General features: G+C 40.5%; 1 protein-coding gene across 1 annotated transcript in view; it reads left to right on the forward strand.

The window, feature by feature from the left end:
* Btbd9 (BTB domain containing 9) overlaps window positions 1-17,999 on the forward strand; it is a 402,739-nt gene that overhangs the window by 284,938 nt on the left and 99,802 nt on the right. The window contains exon 8 of the mRNA XM_027943588.2: window positions 16,746-16,935. Within this exon, the coding sequence (XP_027799389.2) occupies window positions 16,746-16,935 (190 nt within the window). The remainder of the gene's footprint in view (window positions 1-16,745; window positions 16,936-17,999) is intronic.

Here is a 17,999-nt window from a genome sequence, read left to right on the forward strand (position 1 = left end):
ATAATTATTGGACTTGGATGGCCAATATTTGTTTTAGAACTTTGCACCTGTTTCCTTAAATAAAATGGACCTGTAATATTTTCTTGGATTATCTCTATCTTACAAAGTTATGTTGAAACAACGAGTTCCTCCCCCCTTTTTAAAAATATTTTGTGGATCTGTGTGTGATAAGATAAATTTTGTGATTGGTGAGCTCCCACATCTGTGGTTTTGTTTTGTTTTGTTTTTAACTAGCGTTTCACGGAATGTGTGGATTAGTCAAGCAAATTCATATATATCCAAGACCACAGTGATGCCAGAGTTCACCTGCCATAGGCTCCCAGTGGTGTTTTCCCTCATGCAGGGTGGATGGCTGTGAACCATGTCCTTGGTCAGGTGGTTTCTACAGTCATCCATTCATTTGTCCTAATATTTTTTTGAATTTTTTAATATTTATTTTTTAGTTTTTGGCAGACATAACATCTTTGTTTGTATGTGGTGCTGAGGATCGAACCCAGGCTGCACGCATGCCAGGCGAGCGCACTACCGCTTGAGCCACATCCCCAACCCAAGTCCTAATATTTTTTAACTACAAAAATTCTTATATAGAAGTTGTGTCTAATAGAATATTAAGGAGCCTTCAGACCTCACCCTCACCTCCCTGATTTCCTGGACCCTCCTGTCCTTCCCCATAGAAATACTTTGTTTTCCTCCTACTTCATCCCTTCTTTCCCTCTGAATTCTCCCCTCTTGTCTGCCTGATTTTTATGGCTCCAGAGGAAAATTGAGTTATTTGAGCTTAAAAACAAGATTGCCAGAGGCGTAGCTTTGGCAAGATTAGAGTGGTGGGCAGCAGAGGAAGGGGAGTGATCCCTGTACATTTGCCAGGTGGTAGGAAACAGATTCTCCTGTCGGTGCATAGTTTATGACTCAGAGATTTGAGGGCAGAAACATGATGTTAGTGTCAACACAGAGGGGCTTGAGAAGATTTGGCAGCGCACACCCAGTCTTGTTAGTTTAAACTACTTTGAGTCTCTGAATCTCAGTCTCAGCTAGAATGAAAATCACAGCACGTGACATTGCTGTTCAGACATCCCCCATTCTTCTGAAGGCATATTACTTTAAACCATAATAGTAATTTTCATATCATGTTATTTTTATTTTTCAATTGGCTGAAGACACAGTACATGCAGAGAATATTACTCATCAGACAGTCACTGCCAGCACGCACAGTTGACATAATGGCCATCAAGCTGATGCAGAGCCTGACAAGCAGGCTGGAAGAGCTAAAAGGCAGGATTCCTTGTGGTAGATCAGTTAGAACAATTTTATATCTCAGTGTTTTACATAGGTGACATTTTGTATGATAAACAATTAACTGCCTGCTTTTGACATTTCAGAGTTAATGTGGAGAGTTATAAAACCGACACTGTAAACGTCACCTCCAAAGTGAAGTGGTAAACAGCTCTCAGCCTCCGGGAGGGCGAGACCTAATTATTCCTCACTGTGCACTCTGTACCTTTTTACTACCAATTGGTGTTTCATTGTCTTTGATAAACAAGATAATTGATATAAATGAATGTGATCCTGTAAAATGGTTCCCCAATTGCAGGTTTTCATGCTGGGGTATAATTTTCCTTATGGCACATTACTGTTAATCTTTAAGTGGATAGATTAGTTAATCAGCCTTCCACACGAAGACATTAGGTGAGTCACCCCTTATCAGAGCTGACAAAAACACTGGGTGTAAATAGGGCACAGGAAAAAATGACTTATGGTCCCTTAGTGAGCAAGAGTGAGTGGAGTTCTGAGCGGGAGGCTTAGAATTGGGAGCTCCCTGTCAGGAATATGTCTTGGCAATGGCCAGGAGGTGCGACCTCCTCAGGAACAGGGTAGAGGCAGCGAGTGCTGAAGAGGCACACAGCCCAGCCTTCTCCTCTCCCTGCTCCTCCCGAGCTCTTATCAGCCAGAACAATGATTTTGCACCACTTAATGACTTGCAGGCGGAGAATCTTAAATTTGAAAGTGCTTGCTTGCTTCTTATTTTTTGGAAAAGGGCTAGGGCTTTGCAGAACTACCATTTTGTATCATAAATTAGCACTTAGCCTTCTCAGTCCTCTGTTGGAAGGCTCTCTTCAGGAAATGTCAAGGAGCAAGGTAGCAAAGGACCCACATAAGTTTGCACCTAGTTGGGAAGTCTGGGATGAAAGATCCTCTGCTCTAAAAAACCTGTTCCTCTCTCTCCCAAATAGAGAAAAAAGTGGGTGAACACTTAGGACAAAATGGCACATCTGTGGCTTCCATTAGGGGAATGTAGTCACCTTATCCTTTGGAGTCATGTTGTTTTCAAAAGTAATAATTAATACGCACTTACATGACTAGGGCCTTCTAATACTTAAAAACTAATTCACACTCACGGCAAGGCAAGCCGGAGTGAGACAGAGCCTCCCAGGACAGCTGTCTGGCAGGGCTATCGCATAGCCTTTCACAGATCCAGCGCGCCAAGGGTGGTTTGCTGTCCAGTTTAATGTCATCTCTTCACCGAGCGGATGGGCTGCCTCCCTCCCCCTCTCCCACTCTTGAAAGGTTAGCCTTTCTCCAGAATAGAACAGGTTTCTCCTGCAACATCTGTCAGCTTGGCAACGAGCACACCCTAAGGAAATTATGAACATTTGAAGACCATCTAAATACTGCAGGGAACCTTTTCTCTCCCTCTCCCTCTTCTCTCCCTGCTGTCTTCCCCCAAGAAAGTGGGACAGCCACATGGCATTTTCAGTTTCAGTCTCACTAATAAATTATAAGCCCATTTGTGTCTGTGGTTTTTTAAAAATGTGTTTTGATTTGCTCCTTCCATTGTGATAGCTCTTGAAACCTCGAAGCGGCGGCTGTCCTAGAAGGCAGCTGTGAGCAGACCCTTTTGTTTAAGGAAAAGAGACCCCCTAGCCACTGCACTGTTAGCACAAAGAAGCTTCTTTGGTCTAATGACTCAGATGATCTTGATCTGATTCAGTAGGTCAGAAATTGCTGTCCCCAGCAAATATCGACCAGAAAGGAACTGCTTTCTCGGTTATTCTCAAAACTGCCAGCTGCATATTACACTAGCAGGTGCTAATAGTTTTTTGCAGGTCAGTAGAATTGTTATTGGCTCTTCCTTCCTTTGCCCCTATCCTTGTTCAATGACAAGGTGGCTCATGAGAATAAAAGTCTCCCTTCTTGTGCTGCACCCAGATTTTTGAAATGCTGGACCCACCTACCCGTTCTACATGGGAAACCTGGCTCTCCATGGCTGGGCAAGTGCCAAGCTTGGGTCTTGTTTCTCTGAAACTCCCAAAATTCTTTTGTAAACCTTGTCCAATTTAGTTCTCTGTGTTCAGAGGAAGGTAGGGAGCAGAAGGGATTGCTCTGTTTTGTAGGTAGAGAAATTGAGTTAGGGTAGCTCAGAGGCTTCCTGGTGATTGCTTAGGAAACTGTTCCATGGGGCCGACTCTGCTCTCTGGGGCCTGCTTTCCCGGCCCGTTGCCTTGTCCAGTGACTCCAGAGCAAAAGAGGCAGGGGAACAGCTGCCCTGTCCCCCTCTGACTTACAGCACAGAGATGCGATGGCAGGAGGGCTAGAATGTATAATGAGACACTTCCTAACAGGCAGATATGAAAACGAGTGTCTTTTAAAATAGCATGATTCTATTTCCTCCATCTAGATTAACCTTGGCCTCCAGGATGTCATGTAAACTGCGTGTTTCACCAGGCTGTGTTTCTGGTAACTACTTGAGAAGTGTGAGTGGAGTTGTTCAGAACACTCCAGGCTCTGGCTGCCTTCCCAGCTGGGAGGTCAGATTCCCCCAGGTCCCAGGTCTCCCCTGGGGAGGCTTCACCTCAGTCACATCCAGGATTGCCCAGCTCACCCACAGCCCTGAGCTCCAGCCAGCTGAAGCCGAGTGCCCCGGAAGCCAGCTGTTCCCTCAGGCATCCTGTGTGGTTTGATCAAGGTCTCTCAGTTTTAAGCCCTGTGTTCAGAAGTTGCAGCCATCTTTACCCATGTTTCTTCTAAATTCCATCCTGTTCTCCAGAGATGCTTTCATACTACTCAATCCAGGATGGTGTGTGGGGCTAAGACCTCAGAATTTCCCTTTATCACCAATCTTTTTCCCCCTACCTCCAAAGGCTGTGATAGGAAGACTCTGCTAAAGTGGAATTAGAGGGGCATATTTGCTACAGATTTTGGGGGGGCATTGTCTCTGTGGCATCCATAACCTGATTTAGTGTTTTAATACCTCACTATTAAACTACGTTTTGTAAAAACTCAAATTTTATCATCATTGATGCAATTTAAAGAATTCAACGTCTTAAGATTCAAAGGGTATCCCTAATCCCAAAACCAGTCTGATTTAAATTGTTAACGTTTGAACGAAGCCTCCAGTTTTAAAAAAGAAAAGCTACTCCTTTATTAAAGGGATAGTTTTTTTAAAAAGTATTAAATAAACTACCATTTATTCTGTCGGACTTTTTCTTTTTTAGAGAGAGAGAGAATTTTAATATTTATTTTTTAGTTTTCGGCGGACACAACATCTTTGTTTGCATGTGGTGCTGAGGATCGAACCCGGGCCACACGCATACCAGGCGAGCATGCTACCGCTTGAGTCGCATCCCCAGCCCCCTCTGTCGGACTTTTAACAATTTTTTTTTATTGGTCCTTTGTTCTTTGCACAAAGTGAATGAGAAATATTCTCCAACCTATGGTGACAGCTCTGCTCTTGGGTCACAAAATTGTTTTTGACCTGATAAGACCTTTAAACCAGTAGTAGTGTGGAACAAAAAATAAGCCTGTTGAGTTGGACCTCTTTTAGGACATAAGAAAAAATAAATCCATGTAAAACCCTAACAATGCTGCTCATAAAAAAAGATACCCCTTATACTAAAATTTTTCCAAAAATGTTGAGAAAGTTTCCAAAACTTGCAAAACCATTTTCAATGATTATTTGATGTTGGGTATTTGACTTACCACATGAATAAATTCTCAGTGTGTTTAGGGAAAGGATGTGGAATCTCTTTCTCTAACAGATTATGTCCAGAGGGGAAAAAAAAAAAACACCCAATCAGATATTGCCTATTAGTTCAAACATAGAATTAGGTTTTAGGACATCTTTTTTCTTACACCTGGAAATGCCTTTGTCCTCAATTTCAAGGCTCTCCTACAGAGCGAATCCCTCTTTGATACACTACAGTAGTTACTGCTGCTAAAAATCTGATGCTTGATTCTTTAAGGCTTTTTTAAATTGAAGATTTTCTCAGCTAAAACCTCCAGCATTTAAGCTGCAGGATTGTTGAACTACAGAGAAGAGAATAAACTATATAGTTAGTTTTGGAAAGTCCTTTCCATTAGAGGCCCCAGAGAGAAATGACAGAATGCAGTGGTCCTCGTGAACCTGCACATTCAAGATCCACTGTCCGTCCCCCATCTCACCTCTGCCCCTGAGGATCACCCCCTCTGATATCTCATCTTCTCCAGAGTGGGCTGCTTCCCCTGAAGGGTTTAGAGTTATAACTGTATTAAGTTTGCATATGTTTGAGGAGTTGTGGGAGCACATTTGAAGTTTAGAAGTGTCACCTCCTCCTTCTGGTCTATTTCACCAGCATAACAGGTGAAGTATAATCTTAAGACATGGTTTGAACAAACTTGATGATATGAAAATTGAACTAGTACAGGAATAATCAGAATGCAGAGTTAAATGCTAATTAAAACAGCTGAAAATGAATGGAGTAGGAATAGGGCCTCAGGGGAAGGGGACCCCAGCGTTGGAAAAACTGTGGCCTGTCTTCTTCCCCTGCAGGTTTGGAGAGGTGGCCATGACTGAGTCCTGTGGGATCATGCTTGGGCAGCCTTCTCACAGAGGGACTGAGGAGCACTTAGGGAAAGGAAGCTTAAAAATTGTATGCCACGAAAAGTCAATTTTATTTTTGGAGATGTGATGTAATCTATGATTGAAAAGTGATAGAAAAAACTAGGAGCCTGTGTTGAAGGGAGTGTTTTTGTAGCTTTTTGATGGCTTCTAGGAAAGATGGGCTTGTTCTCTAATTAGCTATTGTTCTTTTACAGCTGTTAAGACATAACAGCTGTGGGTATTTTTTTCCTTATGAATTTACTCCACAGAAGTTTGGGCTGCATCGTGTTGGAAGGCTGCCTGATCAGCAACAAGTTCCTGTGTGGACCTGGGCTAGGCTCTGAGGGTGCTAAGCCTTAAAGAAAAGTAGTTCTGTGGGGGATATGGAGGAGTGACCTGGAGCTAACAACAGCTGTAGTTGTCTTGTTGGCCAGAAATGTTTGGTGTCTAAATCTTAGCAATGGAGAAAAATCTGCTCTGAGCCTATTAAGTACTTGTTTGCCGAGTGAGCCGCTGCACTGTTAGAAAGCAATTTTGTAATGAAAGCAGCCAGGGAAGCATTGAATGAAGTCCACCACAAGTACAGTTTTTGAAGATAAAGTCCTCTGGAAGTGCTAAATGTTATTTCATTTTCAAAAAGCTGCTTCAGATGCGTTTTTTCCCCCCACCTCTCAAAGGTGATCTCTGGAGACAGTTAAATAACATGTCAGTCTTATCTTTAAATATAGCTGGTACAGGTGGCCCTCAGGTCATGTCCTAGTGAAGTAATACTGCCTTTTTAAAAATTTATTACTCCTGAATTAAATTTACTGGCAGGCTTTTGGCCACCCCGGGTGCTGTGCAAGAACGGGCAGCAGTAAAGTGGTTTTCAGCTCACTTTCTCCGCTGTTCCCCACAGTGTGCGTCATTCCGATATCCACACACGGGCAGAAGGTATGCACTTTGTTAACATGCAACTTTTGCATTCAGAAGCAGCAAATTAAATTTGTCTGAGCAGAATTGCCGTGTGCATGGAGGGGGAAAAGTAATTTCTGCCCAGGCGGCTCCCCTTTGCCTTCTGCTCACAGCACAAGCTATTGTAATAGGTGCAGGGCTGGAGGATGGCAGAGGAGACCCAGGAAGAGACAGACGCAAGATGCTGGGTGTTGGCAGGTATGGGTTTGTAAACAAAGTGACACAAATTGGGGCAGAAATTCCAGTGGGACAAAGGAGGAGCCTGGAAGCTTGGAAATACAGCACAAAGCCGAGTCCTGTCCAGATGGTGTTTTTAATAAATTTATCAGACGCATATGAAAGACGGTAATGAACATTCAGAGCGGGGAGTGGCCCAGTCCCTCTGGGAAGAAGAACAGCCCAGCACCTTCTGTGTGTTGCAGTCAGGTAGAGTCACACTCTAATTTCTCCCAGCACAAAGACCACAGAACATATTCAGACCATTAAATATTGGACAGCCAGCCAGGCATGCAGAAGCGTATGTTTCTAGAAAGAATAATTAATGGTAGGATTATTTCCTGCTGAAATGGAGGAAAGGGAGTCTATGTTAGTAAACCCAGTGGTGACATTCAGGATAAATCTCTTCTGTCAGAACACCTATAATATAACTAAAGTGCAACACTAAAAAACCTTTTATATTCATTAAAAACCACATTGTAATCTACAGTCCTCTTTCCCTCCAAAATGGTTTCTCCATCGAAAATATTTTGGTCTACCTCAAGTGAGCAAACTTTCTGTATGTGGGACAAACTTTTAGGGAGGACTTGACGGGGGAGGGGTGTGTGATGCTTACATAGCAACTCTTCTGCCATAGGTATATTTGTTTTCTTTTTTAATGTTTAGGTCAAGACCCAGAAATTGATCATACTTACTTTTCTAAGAAAACTTTCACTGAGAATGCATTTTTTTTCTGCTTTATTTAGTAACTTTTAGATTTTCTTAACTTTTGGTCAGGAACTGTATTAAGCAAGATGAAGTGCCACGATCTTACATGGGCATTATTTTCCAACTCTAATTCATTCATTCAGCAAACATTTATTGAGAATCTACTCTGTGCCACACAGTGCTTCTTCACAACGGGAATGTAGAAGTAAAAGAAACAGAAGTCCCTGCCCTTGTGAAACTCACATTCTAATTCTCTTAATTATCAGGTTAGGTCAGATTGACAAAGTGATTTGGATATTAAGATTTGGTACAGTGCTGGAATGATTATCTCATCTTGGTGACTTGTCAGAAGGTCATCATCATCTGGGAGTTTGTGCCCAGATCCCTGTCCTCCTCTTTCCACTTGGTGGCATTATTTTGTCATAATAGTGTTAATTTGACTCATTATCAAAAAAGTAGGAATGATAATTAAGAAATATGCTAAGCTTTTGATGTTGCAACCCAATGAAGTAGAGTTGATTATTATGTTGCTAGTTCAGTGTGTGTGTGTGTGTGTGTGTGTGTGTGTGTGTGTGTTTTAAAGAAGTGTGGGGTCTTCTGTTATAGTACTGGGGTAAAGCACTCGCATAGCATGTGTGAGGCACTGGGCTCCATCCTCAGCACCACTTATAAAAATAAATAAATAAAGGTATTATGTCCATCTACAACTAAAAATATATATATATTTTAAAAAATTGTGGGACTGCCAGGCGCTGTGGTGCACAACTGTAATCCCAGCAGCTCTGTGGGCTGAGGTAGGAGGAGTGCAAGTTCAAAGCCATCCTTAGCAATTTAGGGAGGCCCTAAGCAATTTAGTAAGACCCCATCTCAAAAAAATAAAAAACGCTGGGGGATGTGGTTCAGTGGTTAAGTGCCCCTGGATTCTATTCCTGGTACCAGAAAAAGAAAAAAGAAAGAAACAAAAGAAAGAGTGGTAGGACTTAGGGGGCTGGTGTTGTGGCTCAAGTGGTAGAATACTCGCCTAACCTGTGTGAGGCACTGGGTTCGATCCTCAGCATAAAAATAAAATAAGGATATTTTATCCACCTAAAACTAAAAAAAAAAAAACATTTAAAAAAAAAGAAAGAGTGGGACTTAGGGTAGATTTCAGTGAGGTGGGTCAATTTCTATGTCTATATGTATGGAGCGTCTGTGTGTTTCTGTGTTAGGCTCCTTTTATAGGTACAGACTTTGACTAATTAACATTAGTGAATAATTATGTCGAGGTCATGATAGAAACCATGGTATATGCTTCTCCAGCACAGAGATGTAAGATTCCTTGTAAAATTCTTTACAGTAAAATTTTTTACTGAAGCATATATGTTAGACCACCACCAGTTCCCAGAGTGCCAGAGGGTGGTAGTACTGGAGCAGTTTTGCTTAGAGAAAGTGTTAGAGACTGAACAGATCTTCTTTAATAAGACCATTTATAAATATGGCTATGGAGAAGGAATTGGAAATGCTTGTACGAGCCTTTCTGCTCAAAGAGCTTGAAGCTACATCCATAATGATTTTGCGATCATCTCTGATGTTGATGTACTAATTGAATCAGATTGTCTAGGGATAAAATTGTGAAGCAGTAAAGTATAGCGTAGGTGGAAATTAACAAACTGAGAGTCGAGAAAGACCACTGGTGAGACCTCGTTGTGTCTGCAGAGGATATCAGCATTTGAAATAATTGTCAAGGGTTTTATCCTTTCAGAGGCTTGCTGTCTTTCTGATTTTCATAAAAATGGTGTTAAGATATGTGGAATTTAAAATAAGGTTCCCTGTGTGCAAAAGAATACTACATGTGTGAGGTTCGGAGAGCAGGAACAGTCAGATATTCGTCACCCAACTTAGGAGACAGAGCATCACCAAACCTTTGAAGCCCCTCATGTGTGCCTCCTCCAGGATCATCTCCAGTGTCCTCCTACCTAGAATCTGAATTTTACTGTATACCATTCCCTAGCTTTCCATGACAATTTCATCAATATAAGTTGAATTATACTCTGTGTTTTTCCTGTCACTTATGTTAACAACTTTCCTGTGTGAGATTGACCCCTGTTGATAAAGGGAAAAGTGAAAAAAGAAAAAGAAAAGAAAACCCTTTTTCTTCTCTTACACAGACAACACTAATGTGTGAGGGTTTTTCTCGACACACCACAGCAGTTCTCCAGCAGTGTCCTCAGTTCAGTTCTGACACAACAGAAGTTAGTGCAGACACCATAGGACACCAGTCACAAGTAGTAGGTCCCCCGGTTTCCCAGAACTTCTGTCCAGCTTGGTTATAGACCAGAGGTTCCCACAGTCCCCTTCTTGGATTTGACATTTCTTGAACTCTGGGAAACACTTATATTTGCTGGTTTGCTGTAAAGGAGACAGATGACCAACCAAAGAAGAGGTGCATATGGCTAGAATGTGGGAAGGGGAGCAGGGCTTCCATGCCCTCCACAAGTGGACCCTCACCCCAGCACATTCGCATGTTCAGCAACCCAGACTCTCTCCCAACCCCATAGTTGAGCCATAGGCACTATCACTTATGAACTCAATCTGCAGCCCCTCTTCCCTTTCCAGAGGATGAGGAAAGGGCCTAAAAGTTCCAGCCTTCTAATCATGCCTGGTCTTTCTGGTGACCAGTCCCCATCTAGGTGCTCACAAAGTCACCTCATTAGAATAAAAGACACTCCTATCACCCTGGAAGTTGCAAGGGATTAGAAGCTTATGCCAAGAACCAGAATCAAAGATTGCATATTAGAACAAAAGATTCTTTTAATATCCCTGTCACAAGGTTTTGGAGTTCTGTCTCAGGAATCTTGGGCAGAGACCAATACATACGTAGTATATTTACATAATATTTATTATATATACATATTCATATAAAGTACATAGAAATAAAAAGAATTACACATAGCTCATTTTATTTTCATTTTTAGTTCACTAGTGAAATTGTAACTAGTAGACAAGCTGAACAGAGATTAGACATAAGTAAAGAGAACCAGTGAATACAATCGACTAAGAAATTGCCTAGAATGCTTCAAGGAATGTAAAAAAATGCAAGGAAAGTTAAGAAGCAGGGAGGGTGCAATGAGAAGTTCAACATAGACCTGATAGGAGTCTAAGAAGAACGGAAAACAGGAAATGAGGGAACCTCAGTATACACTAAAATAAGGGCCCCAAATTTCCAAAACCAGTGGAAACCTTGTGGTGGTGAATTTGGGGTGGGGATGTGGCAGGGTTAAGGGCGAAGCACTATCGCTGAGTGCTTCTGGGGGGTTTCCAGAAGACACTGGCATTTGAATTAGTGGGCTGAGGAAGACAAGTCTGCCCTTACCCAGTGTGAGTAGGCACCATCCACTCAGTTGAGGACCCGGGTAGAACACAGAGGCAGAGCAAAGGCAAATCTGCTCTCTCCCCCAAAGCTGGGGCATCAATCTTCCGGCTTTTGGTCTTCAGAACTTTGGGTTCTCAGGCTTTTAGACTTAGACTGAGTTAAGCCACTGGCTCCCTCCTTTTTCTAGCTTGCAGGCAGCATGTTCTGAGTCTTCTCAGCCTCCATAACATGAGTCAATTCCCATAAGAAGTCCCTTTTTTCATGTGTCTGTCTCTTTCTGTGTATAGCTTATCTGTTCTGTTTCTCTATAAAACCCTCAATAATATAGCTATAATGTTCATATTTAGTCCACAGCAGGATCAATTAACACATGGGTACAACATAGTATAATTGCAAAACACCAAAACCAAGGAGAAAAAGCCTTAAAATTAATAGGAGAAAAAAAGAAATTGCTAGAGTTTGGGGGATAGCTGACTGTAGTGGACAAAACAGTAGAGGCCAGAGATTATGGAATAATATCATCATAGTACTAAAGAAAAAGAGCTTATATCCAATTAAACTATTTTGAAGAGTGGTGGCAAAATGTACTGTTTCAGCTTTTTCGTTGCTGTGATCAAAAGACCTGACAAGAACAAAATTTTAGAGGAGAAAAAGTTTATTTGGCACTCATGGTTTCAGAGGTCACCCATGGCTGCTGCTGCCTTTGCTCTGGGCCCCAGTGTGGCGGAACACCATGGTGGAAGGGCGTGGCGGAGGGAAGCAGGACATGGCGGTCAGCAAGCAGAGAGCTCTGCTCACCACGGACAAAGTGTATACCCAAAAGGCACAGTGCCAGGAAGCTACCTCCTCCAGCCACACCCTGCCTGCCTGTAGCTACCACCCAGTTAATCTGTGTGGGTGGGTCAATGCACTGATTAGATTAAGGCTGTCTAGCCCAATCATTTCACCTGGGAACATTCTTGTATTGTCTCACACATGAGTGTTTGGGGAACACCTCCTGTCCAAACTATAACATACACCTTCAAACAAAAACTTGGCCGAATACTAATAGATATGCCATCAGTTGAAGAAAGTTGAACCAAAAGGAGGGGGGATATTTAAAAAGTAATAGCGAACAAATTGGTGAATGTGGATAAACTGAGCCATAACCCCAGCCCCTAGTAATGACTAATTTAGAGAATATAAAACAGAGTAGAATTAAAATGTTAGATAATAATGACAAGCCACTAAGCGATTGGTATTAAAAAATATTTAAGGTCTTCTGTATTGTTCAGGAGAAGGGACTATGCAGTTTTCAGCTTTAGGCATTGTTAAGTCTGATATGATTATCTAAAAATAACTAGCAAAATCGTAGAATGGAATGTACAACTTCCAAACCAAATCAATAGAGAGAACTGGTGAGGAAAATAAAGGAAACCATCAAATTGTTAGCTTTATGTCCACTCTGCTCCAATTTTCTAAGGAAAGCAGCAAAGAAGAAACTTGTAAATAAATCTGCCCATTAAAAAACACAGAACACTGAGCTTATTTTAAAACTATTGTATGTTATTTACAAGAGACTAGGAAATTAAAAAGTAGTGTGATACTAAGAAAATAGTACCCAAAGTAAAGACATCAGATAATGTAGACTTCAGGGTAAAGCCATTATTAGGAGTAAGAGCAACAGTATGTAATGGGAAAGGTCTAGTCCTCCAGGAAGCTTTAATAATTCTAAAATGATGTGTATGAAATGATGTGATCCCAGAATATATAAAACAAAATTGAAAGAATTATAAGGAGAAACCTGACAAGACTACAGTCATAGCAGGAGATTTTTAACAAATGTCTCTGAAAAACTAGTAAGTATGTAAATGATTTTAATAACAATTAACAAGTTTGATTTAGTAGACATATATAGAACTCCACAGCCCTCAAATTAGAGAATACACACTTATTTTCAGATACACATGAAATATTAAGAATTAATCACATACTGTGCCACAGAGCATGCTCATTACTGCACAGACCACACCTTTTGTCTACCTTGCAATGGAATTAAAAATTAGCAATGAAAAGATGACATGAAAAATTATATTTGGAAAGCTAAACACATACTCTGAATGAACAAAGAAAAATTATAATGAAAATTCGAAAACATTTGAAAGTAGTCAGCTTTTGAAGTATCAGACAAATGCAGGTTGAGGGACATTCTACATAATACCTGACCAGTGCTCTTTTAAACACTGTGTAGTATGTTAAAACTTGAAGATAAAGGTGAAAACAGGAGTTTGAAGTAAAATGTTAGCTTTAAATACTTTTGTAAGAAAAAAAAAGATTAATGAGCGAAGTGCTCATGAGATGGGATGTGGTTCAGCGGCAGAGGACTTGCCTAGCACGTGTAAGGCCCTGGGTCCACCCTCAGCACTGCAAAAAGGGAAGAAAAGAAGAAAGGGGTTAAGCGTTCACTTCAAGTAGTGGGTGGTTGGGGTGAGAGGGAGTGAATCCAAAGGAGCAGAAGGCAGAAAATAATGAAGAGAAGAACTTAGTGAAATAGGATAAAAAAGAAAAATTAAGTGTTGGTTCTTTGAAAGCCTAGATAAAGTAAGAAAACAAGTACAGGACTGATCAAAAAAGAAAGAAATATACATAAATGATATTTGAAATGAAAAAGAGGGTATAAAGCAACTTAGCAAGACTGGCTCAAAATGAAACATAAAAAGGGTTGGGGATGTGACTTAGTGGTTAAGTGCCCCTGGGTTTAATTGTTGGTACCCCCCCCAAAAAAAAAGAGAGAGAGGGTATGCTGTGGAAAATTACGTCAGTGTATTTAGAAACTGAAAATGTAAAAATTAACTGAAAGGACTAAAATATCTAAAACAGTTGTGAAGAAAAAGAAGGGAAAGATGAGGAGGAGAAGCACTACTATTAGGAGACTGTAAGATTACTGTAAAATTATAGTAACCAAGACAGCATGGTGGAGGCACAAAGCTGGGCAAAGCAATCCATGAAACAGGATAGAGATCTTAAAGAGAGGTGCCGGCACATAGGAAAACTTTATACATGACTACAGTAGCATAAATTAGTGGGGAGAAGGACGGACTGTTCATTAAATGGTGCTGGGGAAATTGGCCATCCTTATGAATAAAAGATGAGAATAATTCCTATCTCACAGCATTCCAAAAATAAATTCTAAGCAGATTAAAATGTGAAAAGGAAAATCTGAACACTTTTAGGAGAAAATACAGGAAAATATCTTTATGGATTGGGTATAGAAAATAATTTACAAACCAGAAAGGGAGAGCTCAAATCACAAATGAAAGATTAAATATTTCTACTCAGTATTAACCTACAAAAGATTGTCATCCTGCACATCAATTATAGAAGGATAATAGAAAAATAGGCAAAAGGTTAAAAAAAATAGGCAATTTACAGAGGAGAGGTAGAAAAAAAGGTTCAACTTCATCTAAGAAAAAGGGTGAAGAACTAAAACCACACTGATGTATAATTTCGTACTCTCTGTCCAGTATTACCAAGAGTTACTTTTAGTGAGTTGAAAGTAAATGTTTATAACTGCTTTGGTGAGTAATTTGGCAATATTCAGGGAAGTTGAAGAGAAACATGGGTATGAGTATAATTCTTTTCTATTGTTTCTATTAATTATCTTCTATTATTCTATACAGCAAGTATATATTCCTTTAAGGAAATTCTTAGCCAGGAACACAAGGACACACTTCTGTTTGTAATGAAGAAGAAAATAATGGTAACGGTCTAAATACCCTTTAGTGGGAAGCTAGATGTATACATTTTGGAATTTATACATTGAAATACTTTATAGACTTTAAACAAATGATCGTATTTATGTTTCTATTGAATGTTCCTTTGTCCTGATAAGATAGATGTTAATATTGTTCACTTAATATCTATTTTTTCCTCTTAGTACCTCTCCTGTGCACACAGCAGAATGGCTCTTTCTGTCCTGCCTAACCTTTTAAAGCCATGTGACTTGCCTTGGCCAATGAAATGTGAGCATAATGGCATATTGCTTTGGGGAAATATTTTAAGAGCCAGTGTCCAGATCATTCTCTTCCCTGCTGCTGTGATTGTCAATATAAAACTCTGTCATTGGGATCTCTTGTGATATCATGAGCAGAGCCACCTGGCTGATTAAGTACAAAATGTGAACTGTGAAAAATAAACGTGCTACATGAAGCCACTAGGGGACTGGAGGACTGTCTGTCATTGCAGCATAGCCTGCGCTAGAGTGCTGTTTCAGAGCTCAGCTCCATTCACTGTGCGTCTTGTGCCACTTCTGGAAGTCCTCCCTTCTCATTAGGGAATGCTACCTCTTTTCCTGAAGATGGAAATGTCAGGACTTGCCCTCTGAAGATACTTCTTTACCTTTGTTTTGTTCTAAAGTCATGGGGAGCTTGTCTTTGGACCCCTTTTCTGCCATGAAATTTTCTTCACTGGTGGTTTCACCAGTGTTTTGCTTGTTTCTTTGGAGTTAAACTTCAGAGTCAAAGAATTCGTCACCAGAAAACCATCTTGTCTCTCTCCCTCCTTCCCTTCATTCCTTCCTACTCTGTGGCCATTCTCATTTTCAAAAAGCAAAGCAATTAGTAAAGTATGTGAGATGAAGTGTTAAGTCCAACTTTGGAAAATAAATGCATTGCTCAGATGATACGTGTAGGATTATTTACTTCACATCATTATAAAGTTAGGAGTGTTTTGGCACGATGATAGTATTGCTCATTCTCTGTATTTTCAGAGAGTATAATATACTGAAAAATATAGCAAGTTGACATTGTCGATTTTGGTCTAAAATGTCTAAAGAAAATTGCAGATTTTGGTAGAAACCCTGTAGAAAAGGCCCAGGGACTTAAAATGCCCTTATCTTGTATTGCTCTCGCCTCAGTATTTAGAGAATCTTTATCATACTGGGCAGCCATCATTTTGTAGAAGCTCTTGACTTTTATAAATGAGCAGGTTGATATGGACTTGGAGTATATAGAGAGACTGAGAATCAAAACACAGCTGGGTTTTCAAGATACAGTGGTTCATGAACAAAGGAAAGAGCAAATGTGTTGCAGTGACAGAATAGTAAACAAGAAAAGGAAATGAATCACGGCTGAGGCCAACTGTACTTTCTGAGAAGCGATTGGTAACATGTCCTCGATCACTTTCCTGCTTTGTGAATTCTAAAATACAGAATTTTATGAATTTCCCACTTAACATATGTATATATTTATAGCTCGTTAATCTCATTTGTTGGGCCAGGGATGTAGCTCAGGGTTACAGCACCTGCTTAGCGCGTGCAAGGCCTTGGGTCTGTTCCCCAGCACCACACACACACCAATCTCAATTTCTATAGTTTCTCTTTGTGATAATATTTTATGGTATATATATATCCACTCTGTATTTAATATGTTATTGTGTTCCTTCATAATAAAATACTATAGGATTAATTGCTACATATGGTTTGGTTTGTTCTAACCTTAAGTTCAACTTTTTAAAAATTATTTGGCATGGAAAATTCTTGTATTAAGATAATCAAGATGTTCTAATTTCCCTGTTATTGTTGATTTGAGATAGTAATTAATTAATTTTCTTCTGCTCATGCTTTTGGAATCTATTTGACTTCTCTTATCCTAATGCCAAATCTTGGGTTTGCATTCACAGTTCCCATGGAGAATGTTGCAACAATTGCTGATTGTGCCAGTGTGATCGAAGGAGTCAGTCGGAGCCGAAATGCCTTGCTGAATGGGGACACAAAAAATTATGATTGGGATTCTGGCTACACGTGTCACCAGCTAGGAAGTGGTGCGATTGTGGTTCAGCTGGCACAACCATACATGATTGGATCAATACGGTAAGATTATTTCTGCTCATTAATTAGTTTTTAAATGTAACTATTTTTATGAAAATTATATTTTGATAAAATGATGACCTCAATAACTTCAGTGATGAAATTCTGCTGTTCTCTGATCTGAACATGCAGAAGGGGGTAGGAGTGGAAGGCTGGGGCAGTAAAATTCCAGATGTACATTTGGATTTCTGGTGGGGAGAGGCACCGACATCAGGCATGGGGGACTAGAGAAGAGGCCCACCTGGGCCGGGTTCACTCCCTCCCAAGTCTTCATTTGCATTGGCTAGAGACAGGGTAACATGTCAAAAGAGGTCTTACATAGAATGAAAAATTGTTTTCAGTGTTAATAAATGACTGCATATGAACCAAACAGATATGACTATGAAACCTGGTTCTAAAATCTTGTTAGTAACTTTGTGTCTGGGTTGTTTTTCATTATCCCTTTTTTGTTTTAAGAAAGGCACTTTAACTTTGCTTGATTTGTAGGAATATGTAATTTTTAAGTGGAGACTAGTATTGCCCCTTGACAGAATACTTTTAGTTGAAGAAGGCCATCTGGATCTTGAGTAGGCTTCCCTGCCCTGCCCTGCCCTTTCCAGAAGACCTCCAAAGTCCTCCTGTAAAAAATGTCTTTCTATGAATCTTTCTCAGTCTGCCTGGGGTGTAGGTGTTGGAGGCTCGTGACTGCCTCCTCCACCCCATCGTGTGCCACATTTGCTGTGTCGTTTCCTGTTCTCTTCTTTAAGACAGTGTATTGAAAGAGAGAACTAACAAAAATAAGGCAGTAGGAGTGTGACAGGCACAGATTTGTCAAGGGGCTAATAACCCCAGAGGTTTCCCAAGCACCCTGAGGACTTGGTGCTGGATTTCTTGGCAAATTCAGACTATTTCTTCATTAAATTGGCAACCCCTTTTCATCAAGGGCCATGTCACAAGCCTAGTACCATAAAGAAGCAAATCAGAGAAGCCTTTAGTTTAGACTGAAGGCCAGATCACTCACTTAGGCTTAGGGAGGGGTACAAGACCGGCCACAACCAGTCTAGACAGGCTACCAGTACAAATAAAAA

The sequence above is a fragment of the Marmota flaviventris genome, chromosome 6 (assembly GCF_047511675.1).
Source record: "Marmota flaviventris isolate mMarFla1 chromosome 6, mMarFla1.hap1, whole genome shotgun sequence".
In the NCBI taxonomy this organism is placed as follows: Eukaryota; Metazoa; Chordata; class Mammalia; order Rodentia; family Sciuridae; genus Marmota; species Marmota flaviventris.